The 19,922-nt window shown below is 39.5% G+C and overlaps 1 protein-coding gene across 3 annotated transcripts in view; it reads right to left on the reverse strand.

Annotated features, from left to right (window-relative positions):
• Positions 1-19,922, reverse strand: part of ERLIN1 (ER lipid raft associated 1) — a 40,132-nt gene that overhangs the window by 13,343 nt on the left and 6,867 nt on the right. For all 3 annotated transcript variants that reach the window (XM_066239168.1, XM_066239169.1, XM_066239170.1), the window contains 5 exons: positions 16,493-16,554; positions 13,517-13,642; positions 10,587-10,660; positions 4,201-4,259; positions 1,459-1,550 (listed from right to left, as the gene is read on the reverse strand). In XM_066239168.1, the coding sequence (XP_066095265.1) occupies positions 1,459-1,550; positions 4,201-4,259; positions 10,587-10,660; positions 13,517-13,642; positions 16,493-16,554 (413 nt within the window). The remainder of the gene's footprint in view (positions 1-1,458; positions 1,551-4,200; positions 4,260-10,586; positions 10,661-13,516; positions 13,643-16,492; positions 16,555-19,922) is intronic.

The raw sequence follows: 19,922 nt of genomic DNA on the forward strand, positions 1-19,922 counted from the left end.
AGCTTGAAGCCCAAGGTCGCTTGCTTGAAACCCAAGGTTGCTGGCTTGAGCCCAAGGTTGCTGACTTGAGCAAGGGGCCACTAGTTCGGCTGAAGCCCCCCCACCTTGTCAAGGTACATATGCGAAAGCAATCAATGAACAACTAAGGTACCGCAACGATGAGTTGATGCTTCTTCATCTCTCTCCCTTCCTATCTATCTGTCCCTGTCTGCCCCCACCCCTCTCTCTCAAAAAAATAAACAGATCTACATATATCAATATGAACAAAATTCAAACAATGTTAGTTTAAAAAGGCAAGTTGTGAAATAAATGGTAGTGTTTGATACCATTTCTGTAGTTTAACACAATCTGAATTGTTTATTACATACTTATAGTGCAAGCATAAAAATATGGGCAGAAAGATATACATCAATTTCAGAACAGAAGCTACTCTGAGAAGAAAGGTCAAGAAATAAGATCAGGGAAAGAAACAAAGGAAGCTGCAAACAGATATATAATTTTTTTAAAGCAGGGGTTGGGAACCTTTTTGGCTGAGAGAGCCATGAATGCCACATATTTTAAAATGTAATTCTGTGAGAGCCATACAACGACCTGTGTACGTTACACATTATCCAATAAAAATTTGGTGTTGTCCCGGAGGACAGCTGTGATTGGCTCCAGCCACCTGCAACCATGAACATGAGCGGTAGGAAATGAATGGATTGTAATACATGAGAATGTTTTATATTTTTAATGTTATCATTATTTTTATTAAAGATTTGTCTGCGAGCCAGATGCGGCCATCAAAAGAGCCACATCTGGCTCATAAGCCATAGGTTACCGACCCTTGTTTTAAAGCAAATATGATCTGAAAGAAATATGGCAAAAAGTTAGGCCTTCATTATACTGTTCTCTGTACGTTCTGCATATTTGAAATATTTTATGAAAAACAGTTTCAGCATCCAAGGAACAAACAACTGTGAGCCTAAGCTGGCAGTCTAATAATAGAGTACCCTGAAGTATTAGGGTAGTCACTGATTCAAAATGAGTAGTAAGCAATTCTGCTACTTTTAGAGATGGTAGTATTTATCTATCCAGATAAAACTAGGTGCATGTCAACAGCAAAGATGCACATTATAGTCCTGAGCTTTCACAAAAACTCCTCTTCTCTTAATCTGTATAAACAAAACCCCTACTCCACAGAGGCTACAGCTGCCCCCAAACCCTATCCACCTTCCACGACACTTGTGGCAGCCAATGACATAGTGGAGAGACAGACACTTCATTAATTATTAGCCTCATCTGCTTTTAAAGATTTTAGGACATCTGACTGTACAAAGAAGTTTCCAGAATTCTAAACTATGTATGATGTAATCTTACATGAGTTCCATCAACATCTAGGAAGAAGCTGACAATGAACAGGACAAGCTCACAGTATATGTTCTTAGAGACAATCATTTCAGAAAAAAATGCAAGTACCTATAATAGCCTTTTTCCTCTCTGTCTCAGCCTCTTTCTCCACCACCTTTTGCTTCTGAGTAGCAATAAGAAGTTTTGTCTTCTCAGCCTCCCTGTGGACAAAATATTAGAAAAATTACAAATGATGTACAGTCACAGGCAGTAATTCTGAGTCTATAGGGGGTCAGAGAACCATATTCAACAAGAACTTTTTGACCCATTAAGGTAGCAAGAGAGGCATTACCCTTTTTTATATAAAAAGAATCTGAGGTTGAAAGGTTAAATGATTTGTCCAAAGCCACCCAAAGATGGGAATCCAATTTAGTACATTTATATTTGAATCTGACTTTTTCCTCTAACTGTATCATGGAATGGTCAGTGATCTAGAAGTATTTGGAGTATATAAATGCTCCTTTGCTGTTAGACCTCCAGCTAGCCCATACAGCACCTGTCAGCCAATTAGCAAAAGGCACCAACCTCTGACAGATGCAGCCCCTTAGGTACCTAGTTTGGCAAGCAGAACAGGGATGGATTTCAGCCCCTCCTCAGGCAGATACCCTTGTGCACTGGCCATATTTGCTCTTTGTAGATGCAACTAGATGGCAGTTTAGTAGGTGGTGCACTGGTGCTCAATGTAAGAAAAAATTTTCTCAGAATCTGAGCTTTCTGGTCCTGGCCGGTTGGCTCAGTAGTAGAGCGTCGGCCTGGCGTGCAGGAGTCCCAGGTTCGATTCCTGGCCAGGGCACACAGGAGAAGCGCCCATCTGCTTCTCCACCCCTCTCCCTCTCCTTCCTCTCTGTCTCTCTCTTCCCCTCCCACAGCCAAGGCTGCATTGGAGCAAAGATGGCCCGGGTGCTGGGGATGGCTCCATGACCTCTGCCTCAGGTGCTAGACTGGCTCTGGTCAACAGAGCGACGCCCCGGATGGGCAGAGCATCGCCCCCTGGTGAGCGTGCCGGGTGGATCCCGGTCGGGCGCATGTGGGAGTCTGTCTGACTGCCTCCCCATTTCCAGCTTCAGAAAAATACAAAAAAAAAAATAATAATAAAAAAAAAAATCTGAGCTTTCTAATAATGGAAATGTCTGGCCTATCACTAAGCATGTACAAGTGGCAACTGGGTGACCATATGGCAGGAATATTACTAAAAAAATTACTATTAGGTGGGAGGATAGATGATCCCAAGGTGGCTTTAATTCTGGAAATCAAATAGTCTATAAAATTAGGAAGGATCCAGAAATATCTTAAAAGTAACTCCAGTGGTTTCCCCAAACATTTATCCAAAGTTCTACCTTTCCTCCTACCAACATTGATAGACATAAAATGACAGTCTAGATATGATGAGGAATTTGAGGGCAGAGAACACAGTGTTCTTTTCATCTTTCCATCTCCAGAAGCCATCATATTGAAAGCCTAAGGCCATACTGAGCCTTCAATAAATTTTTTTTCTATAAATGGATCAGAGCCATGATCTACTCAGCATGGCACCTGTGCTTTATAGTTTTCAAAAAGAGTTCCTTTTCTCCAATGAAAAAAGGGAAAATAAAACTCTGCCTGATAGAAGATACAGACTTGGGAACAATAGGAGTAGGAGGTATATCACTTCAAAAAGTATTATTATTTCATCTCGGACCCCTTGTATGTATACATATTATATTAACTTTTGCAAAGCTACTTTTCCAGCATTTCTTATTCTTTCTCTTAACATGTCAGCCAAATTTCCTGAAGACTTTTGTTTCTTCTTCTCAGTACAGTCATGAGAATATTGCCATTTTAACTATACTAACTAAGTATTTCCCTAAAAGGGATCTTCTAAAACACTTAGAACCTAATTTCATGTCAAGTAACTTCTCACACCCAGTCAGCCTTGGACACATAAAAGAGAATACTACTAGGCATCAACTCAGGCAAATTATAATTTAGATATACAATCACATACAAACCAAAGACTACCAATAAGGTGTCCCTTCTTACTATTATAACACAGTCACAAAGTATAGGCTCTCTCTTCAACCTTAACAGCTAGGAATCTTTCTCTTCCCAATTAATATTTTTTTTTTTAAAACAATCTATTACTGTGGGGTTTTTTTTCTGTTTTGTTTATTTATTTATTTTTTTGGTTTTTTTTTTGTTTTTTTACAGAGGCAGAGATAGACAGGGACAGACAGACAGGAACGGAGAGAGATGAGAAGCATCAATCATTAGTTTTTCGTTGCGTGTTGCGACTTCTTAGTTGTTCATTGATTGCTTTCTCATATGTGCCTTGACCGCGGGCCTTCAGCAGACCGAGTAACCCCTTGCTGGAGCCAGCGACCTTGGGTCCAAGCTGGTGGGCTTTTTGCTCAAACCAGATGAGCCAGCGCTCAAGCTGGCGACCCCGGGGTCTCGAACCTGGGTCCTTCTGCATCCCAGTCCGACGCTCTATCCACTGCGCCACCACCTGGTCAGGCCCAATTAATATTTAATTCAAGATATTATTCACAACAAAATTATAGCTCCTTAGGCTTCCAACACTAGTTCGAAAGCAAATGGCATCCTTAGCCTTTGAAGCTGCTCCTAAAATGTCCATATATAAAGAGAAAACTAATGAGTCTGGTGGGAATTAAGACACTAAAATAAGACAATATTCCTAGAATTAAAGTGTGAAAAACAGACATATAACACATCCCAGAGTGTAAAATCTCACATATACGTTTCCTCTAGACTGGTATATTCATATGCAGACAGCCCTAAATAAAATATTGGGATCTCATGCACATTACTCACATTAACTCAAAATTTCTTCTTATGGCTTCTGGGATTTTGGGTTTTGTAACACGCACAGCCTAAAAAATAAAAGTGAAAAAGCCAAAGTGTATTTGAAAAATAAATCTTCAATCTAAATCTTCTATAGAAGAGCTCCTCAAATGAATCTAAATCTTCTATAGAAGAGCTCCTCAAATGAAACTAACAAAACCACTATGACATAGCCGTCTACGAACAGCTGTGGGGATCCCATGAGAAAAGCTACTTTCGGCCACTGCACCAAAAATCAAGGATAAGCTGCCTCTTGTCTCCTTTAAAAAAATAAAATATAAATAAATAAATAAATGCCTGGCTATAGGAAAATCACTCTACCAGTTAAGGGAAAAAACTCCTTTAGAGAAAAAGTTCTCTCTTAAAGACCTTTCACAAAGCTCTTTAGTTGGATACTTTTGTTACCTTTTCCAATTTGCAAACCAAAGAAATAAGAGGAAGGCAAAATCCCAAGATTTAAAATAGGTAGAAAACAGTCAAAACAGAAATGAAGACAAAATATCCAGGCAGGTATAAGCAACTGAAAACATAGTGGGCAGTATCGAATTTCCCACTCTCTCTACCAGCAGACATGCAGTACTTACTCCCCATAAACAATTAACCAAAGGCTGAGCAGAGTCTACATGCCTTTGTAGACATTGTTTCCTAGAAACTTTGTTTTCCTAACCAGTGTACTTTGACATAGGAAAGTGCAGTTTTTTGAAGGCTGATTTTTCTACATCAAGGACTTGATCTCAAAACTTTGACTTTACTAAACATCCCTTACTCCCTCCTACACTGCACAAGCATACACACAATTCTTGGCTGATCTGAAGAAAGTTAATTTTTCTCTGTAAACTTTTAAGCAACGAAGACTTTAAACACATACTCTTCCTTAAAGGCATTTGGAAAAAAACACTTTTTAAAATGTTTAAGCAGCATAGCCTTCACTACGTGAACGAGAACAGTTAAATCTGTACGTACTTTTGAGAACTATCATAATTAAATGCAAGAGTTAGTAAAATAAAATAAGAAACTGGGGACTGAGGTGAAAAACTCATTACACATGCTGAAGGTACGGCATGTGAGACTATAAGGAACTCATGTAGTTTTCCAGAAGGCAAAAATTCAGAACCGAACCAGGATTTGGGAGAGATGCCGGAGTTCACCATGTGATGACTATCAGAAATACAGATGATTTCCAATACACTTCAATGTGACTCAAAGGGAAGCGCTGTCATATTGCATTTAGTTAAGAGACTAGCCATCTATCTTTTGGTCTTACAAAAAAGCAAAAACAGAACTGCCTTCCATAAACTTCTATCTTCTGTCTGAGGCTGAAGAATATACTACATGCTTGCCAATCTTGGGAATTCTCATACTTTTCAAATATATGAAATTATAAACATCTGTAACAGATACCATGAGTAAGTTGTATAAGAGATTTAAGAAATAAAAAATATGCCCAAAACAATGGCCAAAATAAATGAATACACACACAGTAGTAAACAGAGCAAAGAAATGAAAAAGCTAATGAAATGAATTTATCTGCTGAATCTTACCTCTGGTTTATAAGAATATATTTTAAACCAAACCCAGCATATAATATAGTCACTCCCCTAAACATTAAAAAGTATCATGGATGCTTATTTTCACCATAGTAGTTGTTCAAGGAAAATGGGGTATAAATATAGAGAAGGGAAAAATACTGACTGTTATAGAGAATATTCATTTAACAACGAATAGTAATTGGGTGCCTAGTCTGTGCCAAATGCTGTTTGTTCTAGGCCCTATAGATATATCACTGAACAAGGCAAGACTGCTCTCATGGAATTTAAAATTTAAGAGGGAGAAAACACATTAGACAACAACAACAAAAAGACAACAGACAAAAACCACATCAGACAACAAATAAATGAACAAGAGAATTTCAGATAGTTGTAAGTTTATGTGAAGAATTAAAATAGAATAATTTTGTCTGGCCTGTGGTGCCACAGTGGATGGAGCGTTGACCTGGAACGCTGAGGTTGCCAGTTGGAAACCCTGGGCTGGCCGGGGTAAAGGCACATATGACAAGCAATGAATAAACAGCTAGAGTGAAGCAACTAATAGTTGATGCTTCTCGCTCCCCCACCCACCCCACCTGTCTCCTCTTTCTGTAAAATCAATAAATAAAAGCTTAAAAAAAAAAAGATGATTTGGGGATGGGGAAATACTAGGCTGTAGAAGAGAAAATCAAGATTTTTATTTTGGCATAATTATGTAACTAAAACAAATCTAAGGAAATGTATAAAGTTCAGTCAAGCAAGATAAATAGCTCTTGGCGATCTGTCCATTTTACCTATAGTCAATAATGATGTATAGTACACTTAATTTGTTAAAACAGTATCTCATGTTAAGTGTTAACGTGTATACACACCCACCTTACTAGACAGTGAATTCAGCAAACTTGTAGATACACAATAAATTCAGTGACCCATTCCTCAGGCCAGAGACCATGGGATCATTTTGATGACCCCATGCTCAAACTGGAGACACCGTGCTCAAGTCAGCAACCTCAGGGTTTTGAACCTGGGACCTCAGCATTCCAGGTCAATACTCTATCCATTGTGACACCACCGGTCAGGCACTATGTTCCCAACTTTAAAAATTATACACTAATTGAGGTACCTGATCTAGCTTAAAAATATCAATAATGAAAACTCATCTGGCAGAAATATCAATGACCATTATTTCTGAAAAGATTATGTAACTCACCAGATTTTAAAAGTGAATAAAACGTTGAATTATCATAACCAAATGGTAACATGCTAAAAAATAGGAAGGCTGAAAAATAGACTTAAAGTTCTAAAAATGTATTCCAACTATCAAAAGCAAGTATTTTATAACAAAACTAAAGCAACCAAAACTATGGAGATCTTTTTTTTTCCCCAGAGACAGAGAGAGAGAGTCAGAGAGAGGGATAGATAGGGACAGACAGACAGGAAAAGAAAGAGATGAGAAGCATCAATCATCAGTTTTTCGTTGCGACACCTTAGTTGTTCATTGATTGCTTTCTCGTATGTTCCTTGACCATGGGGCTACAGCAGACTGAGTAACCCCTTGCACAAGTCAGCGACCTTGGGTCCAAGCTGGTGAGCCCGCACTCAAGCTGGCAACCTCAGGGTCTTGAACCTGGGTCCTCCGCGTCCTAGTCCGAGGTTCTACCCACTGTGCCACCGCCTGGTCAGGCAAAACTATAGAGATCTTGATCTACCAGTTAAAAAATGTATTATAAAGTGACACTTTTTTTTTCCATTCAATGATTGTTTTTATAAAAACAACAAAGATAGATAACTAAATTTAAAAGATCTTTCTAGCTGCTGTGCAGAAAATAACATGGACAAGAGTAAAAGTGAAATGTGGAAATAAGATGGAAGACAACTCTAGAAGTCCAAAGGATTGCGGCCTGGCTTAAGGAGGTGGCAGTGAGGAGGGAGATGTGCACAGTGTTAGATTTGTGCGGTAGCATATAGGGACTGACTGGTGAGGCCAAATATGGTAAAAGGTCAAATATGCCTCCCACACATACTGGTCTTAGGGGAAGAAGGTGTCATTTACTAACAAGAAGGAAAAAACAGGAGAGAAGTAGATTTGATGGGAAAAGACCAAGGGCTCAATAACTAATGAAAAGATAAAAAAACAGAAAGAAAGATCAATGCAACAGAACAAAGTCCAAAAAAGACTACTATATAATGGAATTAGCATATAATACAAAAGCATTTCAAACAAAGGGGGGGGGGACTGGGACATAAGTTATTCAGTAATCACTGTTGTTACTAAATTTGGGGGTGGTGATTGGCAATTTGAAAGGCAATTTGGCAATGTCTATCAAAAAAACCCCAAACAGGGCATATACTTTGACCCATAAATTCTACATTTAAGAATTTATCCTAAGGGAAGGATTTTAAAAGATGTATTTATAAACTTGGTCATTATAACACATATATTACAGTAAAAATTGGAAGCCGTATAGATTAATTACATAAAACCATTAAAAATGATAATGCAATTTGTATTTTGACCTGAAATGAAGCTTATGTATGGCATTATTCACTTTAGTTTAACATTATTTATACTTATAAACAAATATGTTCCTCTAGATTAAGAAGAATCTGGAAAGAGAACAAATTCTTATCTCTGTATAGTAAGATTACCAGTTAATTTCACTTTGTTATTCATCCTTTTCCTAGTATCTATTTATTTTTTTACAACATACTATATAACCTGGGTAAAAATATCCAGAATATATGAAGTAGTATTACATATCAAGGAAAAAATCCAACAGATAAATGAAAAAAAGGATATGAATAAGCAACTGAGAGTTCGGCCAAAAAAAAAAAGCAAAGCTCAACCTCATTAACAACTAAGGAAATACAAATCAAAGAGAGAACTTCACACCTATCCAGTTAACAAAAATTAACATGTCTGATTGCTTCAAATGCTGGTGCAGTTGTAGAGAAACAAGCATTCCCACATACTACTTGTAAGAATGTAAATTTGAATATCCACTTTGAAAGATAATCTGTATATTCAAGAAAATGTATCAGGAATGTTCACTACATTATTGCTACCATCAGCAGGGAAAAAAACACACAAAAAACAACACACAAAAAAACAATAATAGGGAAATGGTTATATAATATGAGTCATGAGCTACATCTCCAAGTAACAACCTGGGAAGAATCTAAGAATCTGTGACATTAACATTTATTATCTCCACAACTGAAAAGCTACTGTGGCCACCACTGAATTTATAAACAAGGGGATTTTATAAAGTTAGCTCTGGATATTTCAAATGACCCCTTTAACTTTGGGGGCTCCCCCTCAAGTACCCATCAGAGATAATGGCACAACATATGACCACAGGAAAAACCCTGTCTTTCCTCCAGTCTTGTTTATGAGATAACACAAGATCACTCACAGTGAATGCACACTGTCAGTAGCAATGCGACACTTGAGACATGTGACACCACACAAAGCTTTATCTTTAGCTGTTCACCACAACGATCAAATGATCTCTTAGAAACTCTAAGAAATGACACTGAAGAAGCCATATTACCAATTCTCAGGTAATCCAGATCCAGAACTGTGGCTTTCAAATGTGACCATGACCACAGTAAAAAATCACATTTTACAGTGACGCCCAATATAAACACCTACCCACATACTGAAATTTCACAGAATATTTAAACTTACTACATGGCATATGCTGACTTCTTTTCCTATTCAATTCCATTTGACTTAAAATGTTGGTCATGGGCCCTGGCCAGTTGGCTCTGCGGTAGAGCATTGGCCTGGCTGTGGAAGTCTGGGTTCGATTCCCAGCCAGGGCATACAGGAGAAGTGCCCATCTGCTTCTCCACCCTTCCCCTTCTCCTTTCTATCTCTCTTCCTTTCCCACAGCCAAGGCTCCATTGAAGCAAAGTTGGCCTGGGTGCTGAGGATGGCTCCATGGCCTCTGACTCAGGCGCTAGAATGGCTATGATTGCAGGGGAGCAATGCCCCAGAGGGGCCGAGCATCGCCCCCTGGTGGGTGTGCTGGGTGGATCCCGGTCAAGCGCATGCAGGAGTCTGCCCCCTCCCTTGTCACTTCGGAAAAACACACACACACACAAAATGTTGGTCATGACCCACTAAAACTGATAGGAGAATCTACTAACATATGTCAATCCAATTTGAAAAAATACTGACCCAAAAAAGCAGGAATATAAACTTTCATCAGTCTATCTCCCACCACCACCACCACCACATTAATTTTATGTGCTACTTTGCTTTTATTCAGGCCATCCCACCCACGTGAAATGTCTTCTTGACTCCTTTTTCCCATATAAATCCCATTAATTCCAGACCTACCTAAAAATCTCAACTTCATTGTCATTTCTAGGCAGAATCCCTTAAAAAGTTCTTTAAACTTTTTTTTTCTTTAACTCTAAACTCTTATAGCAATAACCATCCAATCAATTTGTCAATTAATACTTTAGGACATCTACTTTGTCTAGAATTATTGTTCAAACCTTATACTTGGAGTCCTTTTTCATAATCTTACCAAGGGCAAGAAATCTTACACTGATTTATAACCATTACTGTATCTTAGTAATGCCTCACATGTGAATTTCATTTCTTTGTAAGAGCCTCAGCTTATTTGTTCCAAGAGTTCATACGAAGCTACAAGAGTATTTTATTCAGGCAGAGACCTGACATCTAAGTGAGGAAAGCACTCTATAAATCATCATAAAACTTTAATTAAATAATTACTAAATAAACAGTTTAATGAAAAGATAATTAAATTCAAAGCTCTCAAAATTCCCAGAGATTTCTCTAGGAAAAAGGCTTACCTGTATGGTGAGGCCTGGCGCCATGACGTTTAAATCTTTCTGCAGAGCTTGCTTCAGGTTTTCATCTATTTGATCTGTTTTTGGAGCCAAAAACAACAGCACTCGTGATACTCAAAATTTTCTTTACATTGTATTAATATTCAAACAAAACTAACCATTATTAGACCTAAAGTTTCCATCATACTAGTCTTTTATAGAGCTTAAAGTGCTTCATATATATAGCTATATATATAAGTAAATACAGGAATATTATATACATATTTAGTTTTCCTTTTTTAAATTTATTTGTTCATTTTAGAGAGAAGAGAGGAGAGAGAGAAGAGGGAAGGAGCAGGAAGCATCAACTCCCATATGTGCCTTGACCAGGCGAGCCCAGAGTTTCGAACCAGCGACCTCAGCATTCCAGGTTGATGCCTTATCCACTGCGCCACCACAGGCCAGGCTAGTTTTCCTTTTGTATGTGAGAAAGTGTGAGAGATTATCAAAGAAGTTAAGTTGATCCAATAAATGGAGACTCTCGGTCTCTCATATCAATTTAGCATGTTTACTTAATATGTGTCCTGATTCTCGTTAAAAAAATTCCTATCTTTAGTCAATCTTTACCCCAAATAACTAAATTTCATGCAGTGGACCCCTGCCTATTACTATGGATTTAAAAATAGATAGGGCAGGGGTGGGGAGGCTCACGGAATGGACAATTTGAAGCACACAAGAATGGACAATAACAATGTCATTTCACTTAGCCTTGGAACTCATGAATTTTCCATCTACTTCAACAGTACTTTCACCATTATTAAAAAGATGCGTGCCCTGGCCGGTTGGCTCAGCGGTAGAGCGTCGGCCTAGCGTGCGGAGGACCCGGGTTCAATTCCCGGCCAGGGCACACAGGAGAAGCGCCCATTTGCTTCTCCACCCCTCCGCCGTGCTTTCCTCTCTGTCTCTCTCTTCCCCTCCCGCAGCCAAGGCTCCATTGGAGCAAAGATGGCCCGGGTGCTGGGGATGGCTCTGTGGCCTCTTCCTCAGGCGCTAGAGTGGCTCTGGTTGCAACATGGCGACGCCCAGGAAGGGCAGAGCATCGCCCCCTGGTGGGCAGAGCATCGCCCCTGGTGGGCGTGCCGGGTGGATCCCGGTCGGGTGCATGCGGGAGTCTGTCTGACTGTCTCTCCCTGTTTCCAGCTTCAGAAAAAAATAAATAAATAAATAAAATAAAATAAAATAAAAAGATGCGTGAGCCTGACCAGGCAGTGGTGCAGTGGATAGAGCGTTGGACTAAGATGCGGAAGAACCCAGGTTCGAGACTCCAAGGTCACCAGCTTGAGTGCGGGTTCATCTGGCTTGAGCAAAAAGCTCACCAGCTTGGACCCAAGGTCGCTGGCTCGAGCAAGGGGTTATGTGGTCCGCTTCTGCTGAAGGCCCGCAGTCAAGGCACATATGAGAAAGCAATCAATGAACAACTAAGGTGTCACAACAAAAAATTGATAATTGATGCTTCTCATCTCTCTCTGTTCCTGTCTGTCCCTATCTATCTCTCTCTCTGTCCCTGTAAAAAAACAAACAAACAAAAAGATGCGTGACATGACAAATCAGGGCAGATCAGTTTTCTCATACGCCATCCCAATAGCAGTCAATCATCAATGATGAATCAATTGGTAGATTCCTAAACTGATTAATAACCCCTATGCCTACCTCTAAAAAATTCACTAAGAATTCTAGGAAGAAGTGAGCAGCCAATAACAACCCAATCCTGGTCAAAGCTTTTGCTATTTTCTTAAAATTTCTTTATTGACTTTAGGGAGGGTGGGTGGGTAAAAAAGCGAGACAAAAGCATCAATTTGTTTCTGTATGTGCCCTGACCAGGGATGGAACTGGCAACCTTTGCATATCAGGATACTCTAACCAACTAAGCAATCCAGCCAGGGCAGACCTTTCACTACAAATGAAATGTAATTTCTGCAGAAAAAGAGTAAAAACAGAAAGCCTGAAGCTGTCATCCTTAGAAAAGCCCATTTGCAAGCCGCTTTCCTTTTGGGAGTCTGGAATTTTGATATGCACCTGCATGACCAGCCCCCAGTAAAAATCCTGGGTAGAGTCTCTAATGAGCTTCTGTAGCACACATTTCACATGTTGTTACAATTCGGTGCTACAGTAATTAAATGTGTCCTGCTTGACTCCACTGGGAGAACCCCAACTCCTGAAAGCTTGTGCCTGGTTTCCTTCAGACTTCACCCATGTGCCTTTTCCCTTCGCTGATTCTGCTTTGCATCCTTTTGCTGTAATTGTAAAAACATCTTGGCTGTGAGTGCTATTATATACGGAGTCCTGTCAGTCCTCCTAGCACATCATCAAACATGGAGGTGGGCGCTGGGAACCTCCAAGACACACACTTCTCAATTTCCTCAAATTATCTATTAAAATAGCAACAAAGCTCATTTTTAATAAGTTATCATAGCAAAAACAGAATATAGTCTGTAATGGTCTTTTTCCAAATCCACCCTGTTAATATATTAATGCATTTCAGAAAATAGTTTTCATTCTTAAAATATCTTGTCTGAGCAACTACTTAATTTAATCATAACAAATTTTAAGCTTAAGATAAAGAATATTTTAAGCCTTGCCCATGGGTGGCACAGGGGATAAAGCATTGACCTGGAATGCTGAGGTCGCCAGTCCAAAACCCCAAGCTTGCCTAGTCAAGGCATATACCACAAGCAACTACTGTGAGTAGATGCTTCCCGTTCCTCTCCTCATCCCTCTTCTCTCTCTTTACTTTCTCTAAAATCAATCAATTAAAAACAAAAAAAGAATATTTTAAGGACAATTCAGAAGAAATGCTCAAATTGCATAATGTCTACTAATGCTATGATCCATAAACAAGCTGAACAAGATTTTCAACCAGTTATTTACATATTTAAAACAAATAAGACACTTACCAAACAATTCAATGTAAACTTCTTGAAGTGTGTGGACGCTACAAAACTGGTTCAGCTCATGGTGGATTTTATTGAAGATTAAGGTCTTGTCATAGTCTGCAGTGTAGTTCCTCACGATATTAAACACTGAAGGACAGGTACAATCAAGGTTTACCCATTATCCTCTAATTCAGCCAAGATAAAAGTTATACTGATAGAATACACATGTGGAAAAGTGCCACAAAACCGTGAAAACACGAGACACAGAGCTTGATATATTCCTAGTACTCAATTTTCCAGATATTACTGCATTTATAATTCTAATAGATAAACTTTGACTTTCATATTAAGATGAGTATATATATCTTAGAGGTAATAAGGAACTAAAAGTTTTTAAGCAAGGACATGCATGACACAATCAAATTTATACTTTGGAAGCAGTATGAAGCTGAATTGTGAAGCACAAAGATCAGAGGTTACTGCAAAGCAAAAGTTTACCTAAGCAGTAAAGAGGGCAGGGCCTGAACTGAGGAACAGTGGGAATAAAAGAAGGAATCAGCTGCAAAAGAATGTTTTCAAAAAGGTATTTATTTTTTTGGGTGACAGAGACAAAGAGAGGGACATAGGGAGAGAGATGAGAAGCATCAATTCTTCCTTGTGGCACCTTTAGTTGTTCATTGATTGCATTCTCCTATGTGCCTTGACCATGGGACTACAGCAGAGCAAGTGATTCCTTGCTCAAGCCAGTGACCTTGGGCTCAAGCCAGCAACCATGGGGTCATGTCTATGATCCCACACTCAAGCCAGAGGCCCCACACTCAAGTAGGATGAACCCGTGCTAAAGCCAGCGATCTTGAGGTTTTGAACCTGGGTCCTCTATGTCCCAGTCTGACGCTTTATCCATTGTACCACTGTTTGGTCAGGCTCAAAAAGGCAATTTTTAAAGGCTGTCAGAAAAGACATCAGGCTAGAAGGGAGAGAAGCTAACATTTATTGGGCCAGCAGGCAATTTACATAAAGTAGCATTTAATTCTCACAAAAAATATAAATGAGGAAATTCAGAAACAGAGAATTTCAAAAATGTGCCTAAGGGCACAGACTAGACCATAGCAGAACCTGTGCTTTACCTATTAAAACATGGGGGTTGGGGAGATGGGTGAAAAAGGTGAAAGGAAGAAGTACAAACTGGCAGTTACAGAACAGTCACTGGAATGTAAAGTACAGCACAGGGAGTATCGTCAACAATACTGTAACAACTATGTATGGTGTTAGATGGGCACTAGATTTATTGAGGTGATCACTTCATAACTTGTATAAATGTCGAATCACTGTGTACCTAAAACTAATATTGAACGTTAACTGTAACTGAAAAGTAAGACATTAAAAACATGCTGCTTTCTCCCTTCAGACCCAAGGACTTGCTCTGCTGGCCTCCCCTTGAGAGACAGGCCATCAATAAACTTGCTAGTTCATTTGCTTGGTCATTTCCAAATGAACTGGGGATCCAATAGCTTCCTCTTTATCTCTGGCTAGAGAACAACAATCTCCCCTTCTTTTATTTTTCCAGTCACAATCCATTCATTCCACTGATTTGTTACCAGCAAAAGTAGGTAAAAAAAGACAAGAAAAATACTTAATCACTGAAAAATATAATCCAAATCCATTTGGCAATACTGTAACAGTTTGCCCTCTGCTCTGAAATCCTTTTGCTACATGTGCCTGTTCCAGTGACATAAAATTTAGCATGACCTTACATTCCAATATATATATATGGTATGTCTTCTTAAAGTAAAATTAAAACCCTTACAGCAAAGATTCTAACTTAACCTTTTAAAACTGCTTTGCCGAACACAGTAACCTGTACATACTACGCGTGCGAATTTTAATAAGGATAAAGATAAAATGGCAGATCTTTCCATTGAAAGCAGGGTCTTGAAGAGACCCATGTACATCCATGTTCATAGCACCGTTATTCACAAAGCTAAAACATGGAGGCAACCCAAATGTCCACTGACAGAAGAATGGATAAACAAAATTTGGTATATACATACAACAGAATATTACTCAGCCTTATAGAGGAAGGACATTCTGATACATGCTACAACATGGATGAACCTTGAGGACATTATGCTAAGTGAAATAAAGTCAGCCACATAAACACAAATACTGTATGGTTCTACTTATATAAGATTCTTAGAGCAGCCAGAATCAGAGACAGAAAGTATAATGGTAGTTGCCAGGGGTGGAGAGAAAGGGAAATGGGGAGTTATTGTTTAATGGGTACAGAGTTTCAGTTTTGCAAGAAGAAAAACGTTATGGAGTTGGTGATAGATGCATAACAATATGAATATATTTAACACCACGGAACCATATACTTAAGAAATGGTTAAGATGATTTATGTTATGTATATTTTGCCACAAGAGAGGAGGGGGGAAATCAAATAAAAAAAGGCAGATTTTCTTCAGAACTAATTAAGTTTTTTAATAGTACCCACTCCATCTCTGTGGGTATTCATTTTTTTACCAAGAAAATGTTTTCCCCACACTGAGAATTTTCAGATTGCTTTGCAAGTTATAGCAAATCTGAACCAGAAGAGAATTTTCTATGGCCACAAATCAATGTGGCCCAGGAATTTTGATCAGTTATAGATTTTTAGCATGCATGGAAATGCTCTCATCCTGACTGGATAAAATACTGCTTTCTAGAAATTCTAGAAATAATCAATACTGTCTTGCTTTTTCTTTTTTTAAATACTGTCTTGCTTTTTAAAAACAAAGAGTAACTCATAGTTATAGAAAGTGAGCTCTGTCGAAAACTTGTGACCTATTTTTGCCATCATTCCCTAGAAATGGAAAATATTCCAGTGATTATTTTTTATACATATTAACAATAAATGAGGTCATAAAACTGTATTATACATTATTCCTCAGGGAATCTCTCAGATATAAATACTCTGATTATAACTATGAAAACAACAGAACAGGTCGGTAGCATACCTGCATAAGGGGCCAACATATTAACCACTTCTATTCGGTCAATATAGATCATGACTCCACCACTAAAAATAAAAAGAAATGAAAAAACTGTGAGCCAAATACAAATCTATGATAATCTCAGACCATCAAACATATCCTACACAATAGAAATTTAGAAGGAAAATCTAAAGACATATACTACTGATTAAAATGATTCCAGTAATCAAGACTCCAATAACCCTACACACACACTCACCTAGTTCCTCTCATAATAAAAGATCCCTCTGTAACTGCTGTGATCAAATCAGCTCACATGATGACTAAACCTTTAACCTAAAGCTACTCAGCATTTTGCCCTTACTAACTGAAGCCAACAGATAAAGCAGTGCTCTTCTCAAAGTCTTCCATCAAGAACCGAAGTAATACAATTTCTCAGGAGATAGGAAGGTCAGCCACAGCCTAAAATTCTTTTGGTTTCCTGCCTTATCTTAATAATTCATCAAGAGTATTTATATATTTTTTATCTGTATTTATTCTAGTATAAAAAAGAAATTTCCTCTCAAGTAAAACTGACACTCTAGATAGAAGGACAGGTTTGGTTAATTAGTGACTTCATATTCTTCTTGGTCTATTCTAAGGGGCACAAGAACTTAAAATTTAAGATACTTGAAGTTAGAGATTTTGAAACTAAACCATTAACCCTTTCTACTAACTTACCATGACACTTCCCTGATTAAAAAAAAAAAGAGTAATATATACTCACTAAAAAAAATCTGAAATAGAAAAGCATGAAGATGAACGTAAAATTTACCCAAAATGTCACCAGATGCCAATTGAGTCATCTCTAAAGGGAATCCATATAGAGAATTACAGATAGACCTAGGGAGAACTTATCAAATATGTTAACTTAAAACACAGAAAATTTGCTCCCCTTTAAATAGGTTTTCTGTCTTTCCATTGATGTCAAAGCCTCTTTTATATAGGCTTGTCATAAGATATTTTAGTCATTTAAAATAAAGCATTTAAAAAATACCTTCAGACTTAGCTGAGTAGTAGCTCAGTTGCTTAGAGCATCATCCCAAAAAGCCAAGGTTTTGGGTTCAATCCCCAGTCAGGGCACATACAAGAATCAACCAATGAGTACATTAATAAGTGGAACAACAAATTGATGTTTTTTTGTCTCTCGCGCTAAAATAAAATTTAAAAGAACACCTTCGATTTTACCTTCTTTTAATACAATTCAACGTACTGATTATATTCTAGAAGCAATTTGGGCCTTTGTTTGCCTTTCTTTCCTTAAAACTCTTTAGGGGCCCTGGCCGGTTGGCTCAGTGGTAGAGCGTAGGCCTGGCGTGCAGAAGTCCTGGGTTCGATTCCTAGCCAGGGCACACAGGAGAAGCGCTCATCTGCTTCTCTACCCCTCCCCCTCTCCTTCCTCTCTGTCTCTTCCCCTCCCACAGCGAGGCTCCATTGGAGCAAAGATGGCCCGGGCACTGGGGATGGCTCCTTGGCCTCTGCCCCAGGTGCTAGAGTGGCTCTGGTCGCAACAGAGTGACGCCCCGGAGGGGCAGACATCGCCCCCTGGTGGTCAGAGCGTCGCCCCCTGGTGGGCGTGCCGGGTGGATCCCAGTTGGGCGCATGCGGAAGTCTGTCTGACTGTCTCTCCCCGTTTCCAGCTTCAGAAAAATAAATTAAAAAAAAAACAACAAAACTCTTTAGGGCAGTGATTTTCAAAGTCCTAAGACCAGGAGCATTAGCACCACCTGGGAACTTCTGCTAGAAATGCAAATTCCTGACCTACTGATTCAAAAACTCTACATTAGATGGCTTTTAATACTATAGATGACAGGTGAGATGATTTCATATTAAACTATCTGTTATTGAACACTTAAACTTTGTTTGGATCAAGTGCTGGGTTAGGCACTTTTATTTTTCATTTTTATTTTTTTTTGTATTTTCCAAAGTTAGAAGCAGGGAGAGCAGGGAGCCAGTCAGACAGACTCCTGCATGTGATGGACCGGGATCCACCCGCATGCCCACCATGGGGTGATGTTCTGCCCATTTGGGGCGTTGCTCCATTGTGGCTGGAGTCATTCTAGCACCTGAGGCAGAGGCCATGGAGCCATCCTCAGCACCCAGGCTAACTATGATCCAATGAAGCCTTGGCTGCAGGAGGGGAAGAGAGAGATAGCGAGGAAGGAGAGGGGGAAGGGTGGAGAAGCAGATGGGCGCTTCTCCTGTGTGCCCTGGCCAGTAATTGAACCCAGGACTTCCATATGCCAGGCCTACTCTCTATCACTGAGCCAACCAGCCACTCAGCTGGGGCCTTTATTTTATTTTTTAGTGAGAGACAGAGAGAGGGAGAGAGACAGACAGGAAGGGAGAGAGATGAGAAGCATCAATTCTTTGTTGCAGCACCTTAGTTGTTCATTGATTGCTCTCTCATATATGCCTTGATGGGGGGGCTGGGGCATGGTTCCAGCAGAGTGAGTGACCCCTTGCTCAAGCCAGCAACTTTGGACTCAAGCAACCTTGAGCTTCAAGACAGTGACCTCTGGGCTCAAGTCAGGGACCATGGGGTCAAGTCTATGATCCCATGCTCAAGCCAAATGAGCTCATGCTAAAGCTAGTGACCTCAGGGTTCTGAACCTGGGTCCTCTGCATTCCAGGCTGACGCTCTATCCACTGCGCCACTGCCTAGTCAGGCTGGATTAGGCACTTTATATACAGTGATTCTACTCCTTGGAATAGCTCTCTGCAAGATAGGTCTTATTAACTTATTTTTAAAAATGAGGAAACTAAGCTCAGCAAAGTCAATAAAGGGATGTGTGACAGCAAGGAGTATATAGGAATTCTCTGTACTTTCTGCTCAATTTAGCTATAAACCTAAAGATGCTCTAAAAAATAAAGTCTAGACTAAAAAAATAATAAAGCAGATGTGGCAGTGCTGATCTACAAAGCTAGGTCAGGTTTCTTCTTTTTTTTTTCCCCCTTAAGTGAGAAGCAGAAAGGCAGAATCTCGCATGCGCACTGACTGGGATCCACCTGGCAAGCCCCCCGGGAGATGCTCTGCCCGTCAGGGGCTGTTGCGCCATTGCTCGGCAACCGAGCTATTTTAGTACCTTAGGGGAGGCTATGGAGCCATCCTTAGCATCCGGGGCCAACTTGCTCCAACAGAGCCATGGCTGCAGGAGGGGAAGAGAGAGATAGAGAGAAGAGATAAGGGAAGGGGTGGAGAAGCAGATAGTTGCTTCTCCTGTATGCCTTGACTGGGAATCAAACCTGTGACTTCCCCAAGCCCAGCCAACACTCTACAACTGAGCCAACTGGCCAGGGCCTGGTTTTTTCAATAACACCTAATAACTCCTAAGATGGAAAGCTCCTATTTGAAGACAGGGCTTTCCTTAAATAATGCTCAAAAGAGAAATCTCCTTGACTTACTTTCAGGTCT

Source organism: Saccopteryx bilineata, chromosome 7 (genome assembly GCF_036850765.1).
Source record: "Saccopteryx bilineata isolate mSacBil1 chromosome 7, mSacBil1_pri_phased_curated, whole genome shotgun sequence".
NCBI lineage: Eukaryota > Metazoa > Chordata > Mammalia > Chiroptera > Emballonuridae > Saccopteryx > Saccopteryx bilineata.